Source organism: Pleurodeles waltl, chromosome 6 (genome assembly GCF_031143425.1).
Source record: "Pleurodeles waltl isolate 20211129_DDA chromosome 6, aPleWal1.hap1.20221129, whole genome shotgun sequence".
Classification (NCBI taxonomy): domain Eukaryota; kingdom Metazoa; phylum Chordata; class Amphibia; order Caudata; family Salamandridae; genus Pleurodeles; species Pleurodeles waltl.
This window is the reverse complement of record NC_090445.1, coordinates 529375748-529388747: the sequence shown is the minus strand read 5'-3', so window position 1 is coordinate 529388747 and position 13000 is coordinate 529375748. Positions and strand designations below refer to the sequence as shown.

The 13000-nt window shown below is 47.3% G+C and overlaps 1 protein-coding gene across 1 annotated transcript in view; it reads right to left on the bottom strand.

The window, feature by feature from the left end:
* The window catches only part of LOC138301636 (putative nuclease HARBI1), a 32483-nt gene extending 24674 nt beyond the window's left edge, over positions 1 to 7809 (bottom strand). The window contains exon 1 of the mRNA XM_069242150.1: positions 7654 to 7809. Coding sequence (XP_069098251.1) covers positions 7654 to 7809 — 156 coding nt within the window. The remainder of the gene's footprint in view (positions 1 to 7653) is intronic.
* Positions 7810 to 13000: the final 5191 nt, after the last annotated feature.

Genomic DNA, 13000 nt, shown 5'->3' with positions numbered 1-13000 from the left:
CTCACTGGGTCAGGGCCTTAGGTGCCCTGGTCGAAGGAGATGCCCACCCTCCTGGGTGAGCGGGCAAGGGCAATTCGCTGAGGGGCTACTGGGAGGGCGGTGCTGGTATGGGGGTGGCGGCTGTACCGGTAGCTGGGGTGGTCACAGAGATGTCTGCCACCACCAGGGAGCTTCCATCGGAGGAGGTTTCAGAGTCTGTGTTGTCACCCCCTGTCTTCGCCCGCTGTGCACCCCTCGCCTTCCATCCCACTTGTTCCCTCGACGTTGGTGGACTCTGCCTCCTGGGTCCTGCGGGATACAGTTCGTTCTGTCGCCGGTGCCCCTGCTTCTCCTCCAGATAATTCTAATGCACACAAGGACAGGATGAGAAAACAAGAAAGGGGGGAGAGAGACAAAGGATACACTGGGTCAACGACTGCACCACAGTTGGCATACACATCACCGTCAAACACAGCGAATAGGCTTAAGCACTGCCAACTGCAGCACTGCTGGGACCCACGATTCCCTGCCTGAAATGGACATCTAACAAGCTAGGCTACTTGTATTTGCCATACACCCATTACCCTTGAGATGACCCACGCTGCAATGCCTGGCCTGTCCTTAGGGGCACCAACTAACACACATCCACCACCCGGATACCACCCCACCTGCCAAAATATGTAATGATACCCACTGTACTCATCCCCTTGTGGCTGCTGTGATTCCCTCAAGTGCCCATCCAGCTCCTGCTAGGCCACCGCCAGTATGCAGGCCATCAGGGGGGGTCAGGGTCCAACGGGCACCCCTTCCTCATTGGGAGGCCATCCCCAGCTGGGCCTCAACGGTCTTCTGTGGCCAGCGTCTTAGGTCCTCCCACGGTTTTCGACAGTGGGTGCTCTGCCCGCCATATACCCCCAGGGTCCACAAGTCCTTGGCGATGGCACACCATATTCCCTTCTTTTGATGGATGCTGACCTGCAGATGCACTACAGACAGAACACCATTAAAAAAACAGTCCAGCCTGTCACACAAATGGCCCACCATACCCATTTCTATCACCAATGGCAGACACATCCCCCAGCACAAACCATGAACACTGCCACATTACATTCCTCCTACCCCCTTACACAATGCTTACACAGACTTCCCTATGCATCCTTCCCACATGCATTGTGCCCAAAGTGTACTCACCTGTTGGTCTGGGGGCCCATACAGGAGTCCGTACTGGGGTAGGACACCAGTCGCTCCAACTCCTCCAAAAGTGAATGCAGAGGCCCTTTCCCCGGTCACACGGGCCATGGTAGTTTGCAGACACAGGCCACAGCAGCACACACAGTGTAAGTGTTCTCCTGTTGAAGGTCAGGAAACAAGTGAGGAATCAGATAGAAAATGGCAGTCACGTCCATGGTGGTGTACACCGTCACCACTGACGCAGATCCACATTGGCCACTGTACTTTACAGAGCCCCATATTATCCAATGAGGAATTGCACGGCGGTGTAAGACCGCCTTCCTCCATGACGCCCAACGTCTGCGGAAATACCCCACTTCCACCTGTCCCTACATGTAGGACAGGCGGTTGCCATTTAAGGGGGGACAGTACTATTGACAATAACTGTGTCACTGATTAGAATGGTACATACCTCGCCATTAACACTGTCCCATTACATAAGTGCACCATGTAGCCTGCAGTTGTGGTTCCATTGTTCAAATTGTGACAGCCTACTCACTCTTGTGCCCCTTAGATACCTACTACTGCGGATGAATAGGAGGTGGAGACATACACCCGTGTACAGACACCCGGTGGACTTAGCTACACTGGAGGACAGGCACATTATCTTCACCTATAGACTGGACAGTGACACAATCACAGAGCTGTGTGCCCACTCGGAGCCAGACCTAATCTCATCTATCCATCATCCAACTGGGATACCACCTCTTGTGCAAGTGCTATCAGTGCTCCATTTCTTGGCTACTGGTTTGTTCCAAGTGACAGTGGTCTTCGCAGCAGGAATGTCTCAGCCAGTGTTCTCAATCGTCCTGGCAAGAGTGTTGTCTGCCCTTGTGAAACACATGTGCAGCTACATTTCTTCCCCCAGGTGGAAGAGTTGGCCACTGTGAAGACCGGATTCTATGCAATGGGACATATCCCCAATATTATTGGGGCGACTGACATTACACATATTGCGTTTGTCCCCCCGCCAGAATGAACAGGTGTTCAGGAATCGTGAGAGTTTCCACTCACTGAATGTGCTGATGGTGAGCCTGGCGGACCAGTACATCTCCCACATCAATGACAAGTATCCTGGGTCATGCATGATGCCTTTGTTCTAAGGAATAGCAGCATCCCAAATGTGATAGCCCAGCTAAAGAGAGACAGGGTGTGGCTAATAGGTGAGCCTTAGTCCCCACCCACTGTATGTTAGTGTATGCCTCCTGGTGTTAACACCATGGGATTGTGTGAGACTAAATGTGCTCCCTCAATATTTGCAAGTGACTCTGGCTACCCAACCGTTGTGGCTGCTAACCCCTGTGAGGAATGCCAGGACAGGGGCTGTGGAACGTTATAATGAGGCACATGGGTGAACCAGATGGATCATCAAGAAGGTCTGCCAGATAGTAGTGGCATGCTGCATGTTGCACAACCTGTCTCTCAGACGCCATGTATCTTTTCTGCAGGAGGAGGAGACTGGAGATGCCCCTGTGGCAGCAGTAGACCCTGAGGACAGTGAGGAAGAAGAGGCTGAGGATGAGGATGAGGACAACAGAACATCAGTTGTCCGTCAGTACTTCCAATGACACAGGTGAGACAGTGCAACTGACCATTTCTATGACTATTGGTGTATTCTGTGTGGCTGTAGCATGATGTCATTTACTTCCTTTTTATCTCAACTTACTGTCACCTATGGTTTGTCATTTTAAAGATGTTAGTGATGTAACAACTGTGTACTGATGTGCTGACTACAGCCAGCTACAGTTCATTATTTCTATGCTCTCACATTGTACAGTTAATTTGCAATGGATGTGACTGGTTCCATAAATACACATTTTCAGAACGTAAAATACTAGTAGTCAAGTTGTGTTCAAATGTGTTTATTGTAGTGCTAAGAAATTGAGGGGAAGTGCAATGGAATGGGGTGATGATGGAGGAAGGTCCAGGTTATTGTTCCAGTCTGTTTGTAGCACAGGTGCAGTGTCCAAGTGGCCATTGGAAGGGGAGCAACTGCAGTTCAAAGTGGACAAGGTGACTGAGTGGGACACAAGGAGGACAATCAGGAGAGTCTCATTTCCTGGCAGGTTTCTTGACAAGTGTCTTTGGCTTCTGTCTGGGTCGCAGGGAAAGTTTGCGTGGTGGTTCACCTTCTGCAGGGGAAGAGATGCTGGTGGCCTGTGGATCCTGTGGTGGGGCCATCTGCCCACTAGCTGCAGTGGAAGTGGAGGGCTGGTCAATGGACTGGCTAGTGTAGAGGCCCGCTGCTGTCCTGTTGCTTCTTTCATGATGTTGGCCATGTCTGTCTGCAACCCTGCTATGGAGATCAGGGTGATGTTAATGGCCTGCAAGTCCTCCCTGTTCCCCTGATACTGTCCCTCCTGCAGCCGCCTGTTCTCCTGCACAGTGTCAAGGATTTGGCCCATCATGTCCTGGGAATGTTGGTATGCTCCCAGGATCTCGAAGAGTGCCTCCTGGAGAGTTGGTTCCCTGGACCTGTCCTCCCCCTGGTGCACAGCAGTCCTCCCAGTGTCCCTGTTGGCCTGTGCCTCTGTCCCCTGAACGATGTTCCCACTGCCACTGACCCCAGGTCCCTGATTGTCTTGGGGACGAGGTGTGGTCTGGGGTCCCTGTACAGGTGGGCACACTGCTGAATGACGTGTCCTGGGGACGGAGGTGTGGGTAGTCTGGGTGGGTGCTGTGGTGTTGGATACTGAAGGGGGAGGCTCTGTGGTGATCTGTGAGTGGGCTTGGGTGACCGGCTGTCCAGTGGTCCCTGATGGGCCAGGTAGGTCATCCAGATCCTGAGGTCCAGATTTACTGTCATCACTGGGGCATTTTCTGTTGGGGAACTGGATAGACATGGGGCCTCCTCTCCGCTGACATTGGCTGAAGTACCTGTGGGGATGTAAGTGATGTATTATTCTTCATGTGTGTGACATATTGTACATCACTGACTTCCCCTCTATCGTTGATGTTTACTTGCCACCTTTTGCTTGTGTATGGTGAGGTATTGTGGCATTGTTAGTGTCCCTATGCTGTGCATGCTTTTGTGATGAGTGTCCATACAAAGCTGGGAGGGCTGTTCCTGCATTGGTATAGCATGCAGGGCTTGGCATTTGGGTTAGTCATATGTGTAGGTGCAGTATGTGGGATGGGGTGGAGTGATGGGAGTGAGGGTGTGAGATGGCATGCTGGTATGGGGGGTGATAAGTGGTAATTGTTGACTTACCAGTATCCAGTCCTCCGGCTACTCCTGTATGTCCCTCATGTTGCAATATTGCCAATACTTGCTCCTCCCATGCTGTGAGCTGTAGGGGAGGAGGTAGGGGTCCACTGCCAGTCCTCTGTTTGGCGAGCTGGTGTCTTGCTGCTATGGAACGTACCTTCTCATATAGGTCGTTCCACCTCTTTCTGATGTCATCTCTTGTTCTTGGTTGCTGTCCCATGGCGTTCACCCTGTCCATGATTCTCCGCCACAGCTCCATCTTCCTTGCAATGGATATCTGCTGTACCTGTGCTCCAAAGAGCTGTGGCTCTACCCTGACAATTTCCTCCACCATGACCCTTAACTCCTCACCAGTTTAACGGGGTGCCTTTGTGGGGACATGGGTGTTGTGTGGTGTGTGTTGGTGAGAGTGTGTTGAGTAATGTGGTGGGACGTGTGATGTGAGGTGCGTGAGGAATGTATGGGTGTAAGTTGTGTGTGTCTAGTTGTCGCAGTGGTCTTGGTGTCTGTCTGGTGGCAATAACTTGTATTTGTAAAGGGTTGTAAGTAATGTGGGTGTGTGTTTTATAGTTGTGTGGGTGTGGTGTGTGTATGAGTGTCAGGTGTGTATTTTTCGTATTGGCAAATGCAGTGTTGTTTTGTATGTTGGTTTCCATTCTGAGCTCTGTGGTATGTACCGCCAATGGTTTACCGCCGTTGAATGTCTGTCGTGGTGATTCGAGGTACATAATGTGATGGACATTGCTTTGTTGGCTTAAAGGTATAGGTATTGGGTGTCCCGCTTTCACTGACCTTTGGGCTGGCAAATTTGTGTATGTGGCTGTATTTGTCAGATTGGTGTGTGTGTGTCATAATATGGCGAACGGATATTTGCCTCACGTCGGTATGTTGGCGGCCGTCACTGTGGCGGTAAGAGGCATTTACCGCCAATGTCATAATGAGGGCCTTTGCATTTTTGGTTGAAAATTAATTTGTCAACTGAGACATTTTAGCAATTTGTTAGCACATTTTTTTTTGTTTTTGTGTTCCGAGCTAGGGTGTCTATTGTTACTATTCAATTAATGGAATTTCAAACATCATTTTGCCAATAATTAACAGTTCTAAGATTTTTTTGCACACTGAGAATGATAAACTACGGACCATAAACATCTTCCATCAGACTGTGAAATAGGCTGAGTTTAGATCTGTCAGAATTGAGCAGCTCCATGTCACATAAACACTAAGAGACCCAGATTGAAATTGAAGCTACTCTGCAATATCTGACATTTCTTATAGCACCCACAATATATACAATGATAGTGACTTGCAGAGGGCATGGGAATTCTGTAATATGCACTGCATCCCCTCTTAAAGTTATCTTTCAATGTACAACCATATTAAAAATTCCCCTTTGATAACACTTGAATCTTGCTCCAAATATACAATATCCTGTCTACATTAAATAAACAAATGGACCCGCAATTGCAAATCTACTGCAAAACATAAGTGAAATAGGCTTGTGCCTGCTTCTTATGACAAATTGTTTTGTACAAGGACCATAAATTGTTTTAGTTACTGTAACAAAACACTGAGGGCCTTCCGGTTTCCCACCTGCTGGCCCTATTATGAGTTTTCCACTTGCCCAGCTGGAAACAGGCCACAACATTGACACCGGCTTGTAATTAAGCCGGTGATGATGTTACGGTGAATCAGGTGCAACAGCACCCAAAGTGCTTTTCACTGCCTGGAATTCAGCAAGTGAAAAGCGTGAAGGGGCTGTCTATGGGGACCCCTGTACTGCCCATGGCATGTGCATGGTCAGTGCAGGGACCGCCTTAGGGCACCTTGTCTCCCCCAGCCTTTGCAAGGCAGTGGAACCGACATGCAAAAGCCATCAGAGAGGGGACTCATAATCCAAGACCGCTGGCACCGCCAGGCTGTCGACCGGTGGCATCCTGGTTGTGCCAGCAGTCTGACAGTGGTGGCTCCACCACTGTCATAATATGGCGGTTGGACAGCTACTTTGGTGGCAGTTGGACCACCACCGCAAATGAGGCCATCTCAAGACTGCCACACTCATAATAAGGCCCTGAGTGCTTTTCCTAGATTATGAACATATTTTTGATTTAGTGATATTGTAGCTTTGTATACTATGATACCACTATTCAGTGCCACAGTGCATGTGGTCAGTACCTAAACTTTTGGCATCGTCTTATTTATTTATATTTCCGGTAAGCCCGGTTATTTGGCACATCACATAAACCAGCAGTGCAGAGGTTAACCGTCATATGTTAAGCACAATGTATAATTACAATCCTTGTAGATGTAGCTAATGTATTTTGTCTCCAGTTGGCCTCATTGTGTCCTTGTTTAGGTCGCAGTTTATACCACTGCAGTAACGCATAGAAGGGCTTACTTTAAGTTGGGAGGCAAGTGCTACAGAACAACAATAGTTTTTGTTAGAAGGTTGCCAGGTTGTCAGGAATGGGTGTAAGAAATTCTCTGATCACTAGCTAACGCACAGGACAAGCACAACACAACAACACCATCTCCTCAGAAAACCCGGATCTGGAACAACATCTATCTGGAGAAAAAAATATACTATGACTGACTGCTCATGGATTTCTGATCTCCAGTGGCAATCTGAGAATTGAATTACTATACAAGGATCATTTAGCTGATTTCCTGTTTTGAAGAATAACCAGCTTTGCAGTTATGAGTGGATTACAGTAGACCTTGAAGTCTGTAGGAGAGATCAGACATCACTTTCCCAGCATCAAACAATTTTCGGCCCTTAGTAATTTTTTCCAAGGCTGAAGGATTGGATCAAGTTTGCTAGATTGCTCCAGGAAGGGTAAAACGTCAATGGGCAAAAATTCACGATGTGTCCAATTCTGACCATAAGATATCAAAAGAAGAATATTTAGCCAGACCTCACAGAGAAAATATCGAGACTTGTTTAGACATGCTCATCTATAATGTTCAGCCATTGGTACACTGGAGGTGTTTGAGAAAAAAAAAACATATTTACTGTTATATTCTTATGGTGTTATGTCATCAGGATTCCGATCGTCCGATCGTCTCCCAGCAACAGTGGGGTTCTGGAATGTGGGCAGAGGAAGAGAAGCGGTTGGAGTGGTGACAGCCGGACCAGGGTCGTATTTACGAATAAAATAAAATATACTTGAAGCATCAAAGGGAACTCGTACCGTGTGGTGTCTTCCACTTAACAGTGGCGACGAGGGTGACGTCTAAACCTTTTCTTTGGGATTGGCAAAGAAGCGACCCTGGATCGGTGAAAGCGGCATCAGCTGTGGTGTGGCACGGAGGAAAGGCAACGACGACGAAACGAAGACGGAGACAGAGAAACAAAGGCGGAGCCACGAAGGTATGAAGCGAAGGGCGGTGACCATGGGATCGGAAAGCGGCGTTATTTGAACATCGTCCGTATTAAACTGTATGCACGAAGACGCACGCACGTTCACGTGTGACTAGAAATATACGGCTGACGCATACTGTTGCTCAGCAACATGCGTACAAGGGAAGAAAGAATCAACACAGCTGACTGTGCTTGGCAACGTGTGTGCGGCAAATTGTTTTTAAAATATATACATTGCCAAGCAAGCGGATACAAATTAAACCAGTGTCAAAGAGAGAAGGTGTCTACCATCAAAGGAAGTACAGTGGACTGTAATATTATAAGTACACAAAAGGATACATAACATAGAAATATTAGTATTTTAAATTCGAACAATGGCGACACAATCTATATTTCCACCACCAGCGTTTTTAGAACTACCAGGAGAACCTTGTATGTCATGAGAGGATTGGAAAGAGGCTTTTGTTACATATTTGGAAGCTATTGGTGGGGAAATGTACGTGGAAAAGAGGAAGCTAGCAATTCTAAAGCATTGTCTAGGAGTAGAAGGTAGAAAAGTATTAAAAACGTTCCCATTACAAAATACACAAGCAGGAGATTCGGATCAAGAGGAGGATGTTTATGAGAGTGCCATGACGGCATTGGAAGAAAACTATGGGGAAAAAATAAACATAGTAGTGGAGCGACACAGGTTTTTTTCATACACTCAGAAACCAAGTGAGACAATAGATCAATATGTAAATAGTCTACGTAGATTGGCCATTTCTTGTAAATTCAGAGATTTAAATGATGAGATCATACGGGATCAATTCATCAATAGATTGAAAGACACGAAAATACAGGAGAAGTTATTAAGTTTAAGGAATCCCACCTTGGATAAAACAGTAGAAGTTGCGAGACATATGGAAAGAACAACTCAATATGTTAAAGAACTCAATACTCAAAATGAGAATAAAGAACAGAGTGTAGTGGGAGAGGTAGGATACCCTAAGAAAAAGAACACAAATAAATTGGATGAAGGCCAAGGGAAGAGAAAAGAGTGTTTTAGATGTGGAAGTAATAAACATCTAGCAGAAGCAAAAAATTGCCCGGCTATAAATACTAAGGCGGTCATTCTGACCGCGGCGGGTGGCGGTAGCCGCCCGCCGTGCGGTCACCGCCATCTGGCCGCACCGCGGTCAAAAGACTGCGGCGGCCATTCTGGCTTTCCCGCTGGGCCGGCGGGCGCACGCCAAAGGAGCACCCGCCGGCCCAGCGGGAAAGGCCCTGCAACACAGAGGCCGGCTTCGAATGGAGCCGGCGGTGTTGCAGGGGTGCGACGGGTGCAGTTGCACCCGTCGCGATTTTCACTGTCTGCTAAGCAGACAGTGAAAATCATGCTGGGGCCCTGTTAGGGGGCCCCTGCACTGCCCATGCAAGTGGCATGGGCAGTGCAGGGGCCCCCAGGGGCCCCACAACACCCGTTCCCGCCATCCTGTTCCTGGCGGTAAAAACCGCCAGAAACAGGGTGGCGGGAAGGGGGTCGGAATCTCCATGGCGGCTCTGCTTGCAGCGCCGCCATGGAGATTCAGCCCAGACAGGGGAAATCCGGCGGGAAACCGCCGGATCCCCTTTTCTGACCGCGGCTTTACCGCCGCGGTCAGAATGGGCAGGGAAGCACCGCCAGCCTGTTGGCGGTGCTCCCGTGGTCATCCACCCTGGCGGTCGATGACCACCAGGGTTGGAATGACCCCCTAAGTGTTTTAAGTGTGGGAAAATTGAGCATTTTGCAAGAGTGTGCAGGATGATAGGTGAACACAAATTCAGAAAGGCAGTGAATATAGTAAAGAATAATGGAAAGACGGAAAAAACTAATAGTGAAGAAGAAGTAGAAGTGTTATCTGTGGATGATGGAACCACATGGGTGTGTACTCAGCAGGAGCATTGGACCACAGAATATAATCCACCAGAGTGTGTTATTGATGTGAACGGAAAACAAACACACATGTGGGCGGATTCGTGTTCACCATTTACCCTAATTGATGAACAAGAATGGGGAAATTTGGGAAACAACAAACTGATTCCCACTGATGTGTCACCGGAAGGGTATGGTGGAGGAAAAATTCCTGTTTTAGGATATTTTGTGGCAGATTTAAGATTCAAAGGCCGGAAAGTGCGAGCGAAAGTATATGTTGTAAGACAAGGACGATCATTGCTCGGATGGAGGGAGCTACGTGCGTTAAAGGTGGTGTTAGATCGAAATCATCCAGAACAAATTTTTTTAACAAAAGGAGGTATAGAAGAAAAGTGGGTGATTAAATTTCCTGAGGTGTTTAAAGACGAACTGGGTTGTCTCAAAAATTTTAAACACCAGATTCTGTTGAAAAAGGATGCAGTACCTAAGGTACATAAGGCACGAGTGGTACCAATATCGCTGAGGAACAAATTAAAGGAAGAACTTCGTAGGTTGTGTGATGAGGGTATAATCGAACCAATAGAAGCGTCCGAATGGCTGAGTCCAATTGTAATAGCGAAGAAACCTGATGGCAGGATCCGCATGTGCGTGGACTTGAGGGATCTGAACGACAGTATTTTAATTGATCGGTTCCCATTGCCAAAGATACATGAAATGTTAGCCAGCGTGAGAGGAGGGAAGTATTTCACGACGCTGGATTTATCGAGTGCGTATCACCAGGTGTGTCTGGCAGAAGAATCACGACATTTGACATCCTTCATCACAACCGAGGGAGCATTTCAGTTTGTGAGGATGCCTTTTGGCCTGGCATCTGTCTCTGCGGTATTCCAAAGAGTAATGCAAGGAATACTGAACAATGTGCTGAACACAATGGTGTTCCAAGATAATGTGCTGGTATGGGGAGAGAGCGAGCAGGCACATGATGAAATACTAGCAGTGGTGTTAAGGAAGTTGCAGGAAGCTGGGCTTACTATAAGCAGGAATAAGTGCAAATTTGGTGTGGAAGAAGTGGAATACCTTGGACATACGTTAAATCATCAAGGCGTAAAACCTAAGCTGAAGTTAATGAACGCTGACATTGGCTGAAGTACCTGTGGGGATGTAAGTGATGTATTATTCTTCATGTGTGTGACATATTGTACATCACTGACTTCCCCTCTATCGTTGATGTTTACTTGCCACCTTTTGCTTGTGTATGGTGAGGTATTGTGGCATTGTTAGTGTCCCTATGCTGTGCATGCTTTTGTGATGAGTGTCCATACAAAGCTGGGAGGGCTGTTCCTGCATTGGTATAGCATGCAGGGCTTGGCATTTGGGTTAGTCATATGTGTAGGTGCAGTATGTGGGATGGGGTGGAGTGATGGGAGTGAGGGTGTGAGATGGCATGCTGGTATGGGGGGTGATAAGTGGTAATTGTTGACTTACCAGTATCCAGTCCTCCGGCTATTCCTGTATGTCCCTCATGATGCAATATTGCCAATACTTGCTCCTCCCATGCTGTGAGCTGTAGGGGAGGAGGTAGGGGTCCACTGCCAGTCCTCTGTTTGGCGAGCTGGTGTCTTGCTGCTATGGAACGTACCTTCTCATATAGGTCATTCCACCTCTTTCTGATGTCATCTCTTGTTCTTGGTTGCTGTCCCATGGCGTTCACCCTGTCCATGATTCTCCGCCACAGCTCCATCTTCCTTGCAATGGATATCTGCTGTACCTGTGCTCCAAAGAGCTGTGGCTCTACCCTGACAATTTCCTCCACCATGACCCTTAACTCCTCACCAGTTTAACGGGGTGCCTTTGTGGGGACATGGGTGTTGTGTGGTGTGTGTTGGTGAGAGTGTGTTGAGTAATGTGGTGGGACGTGTGATGTGAGGTGCGTGAGGAATGTATGGGTGTAAGTTGTGTGTGTCTAGTTGTCGCAGTGGTCTTGGTGTCTGTCTGGTGGCAATAACTTGTATTTGTAAAGGGTTGTAAGTAATGTGGGTGTGTGTTTTATAGTTGTGTGGGTGTGGTGTGTGTATGAGTGTCAGGTGTGTATTTTTCGTATTGGCAAATGCAGTGTTGTTTTGTATGTTGGTTTCCATTCTGAGCTCTGCTGTATGTACCGCCAATGGTTTACCGCCGTTGAATGTCTGTCGTGGTGATTCGAGGTACATAATGTGATGGACATTGCTTTGTTGGCTTAAAGGTATGTGTATTGGGTGTCCCGCTTTCACTGACCTTTGGGCTGGCGAATTTGTGTATGTGGCTGTATTCTGTCAGATTGGTGTGTGTGTGTCATAATATGGCGAACGGATATTTGCCTCACGTCGGTATGTTGGCGGCCGTCACTGTGGCGGTAAGAGGCATTTACCGCCAATGTCATAATGAAGGCCTTTGCATTTTTGGTTGAAAATTAATTTGTCAACTGAGACATTTTAGCAATTTGTTAGCACATTTTGTTTTTGTTTTTGTGTACCGAGCTAGGGAGTCCATTGTTACTATTCAATTAATGTATTTTCAAACATCATTTTGCCAATAATTAACAGTTCTAAGATTTTTTTGCACACTGAGAATGATAAACTACGGACCATAAACATCTTCCATCAGACTGTGAAATAGGCTACGTTTAGATCTGTCAGAATTGAGCAGCTCCATGTCACATAAACACTAAGAGACCCAGATTGAAATTGAAGCTACTCTGCAATATCTGACATTTCTTATAGCACCCACAATATATACAATGATAGTAACTTGCAGAGGGCATGGGAATTCTGTAATATGCACTGCATCCCCTCTTAAAATTATCTTTCAATGTACAACCATATTAAAAATTCCCCTTTGATAACACTTGAATCTTGCTCCAAATATACAATATCCTGTCTACATTAAATAAACAAATGGACCCGCAATTGCAAATCTACTGCAAAACATAAGTGAAATAGGCTTATGCCTGCTTCTTATGACAAATTGTTTTGTACAAGGACCATAAATTGTTTTAGTTACTGTAACAAAACACTGAGGGCCTTCTGGTTTCCCACCTGCTGGCCCTATTATGAGTTTTCCACTTGCCCAGCTGGAAACAGGCCACAACATTGACACCGGCTTGTAATTAAGCCGGTGATGATGTTACGGTGAATCAGGTGCAACAGCACCCATCGTGCTTTTCACTGCCTGGAATTCAGCAAGTGAAAAGCGTGAAGGAGCTGTCTATGGGGACCCCTGTACTGCCCATGGCATGTGCATGGGCAGTGCAGGGACCGCCTTAGGGCACCTTGTCTCCCCCAGCCTTTGCAAG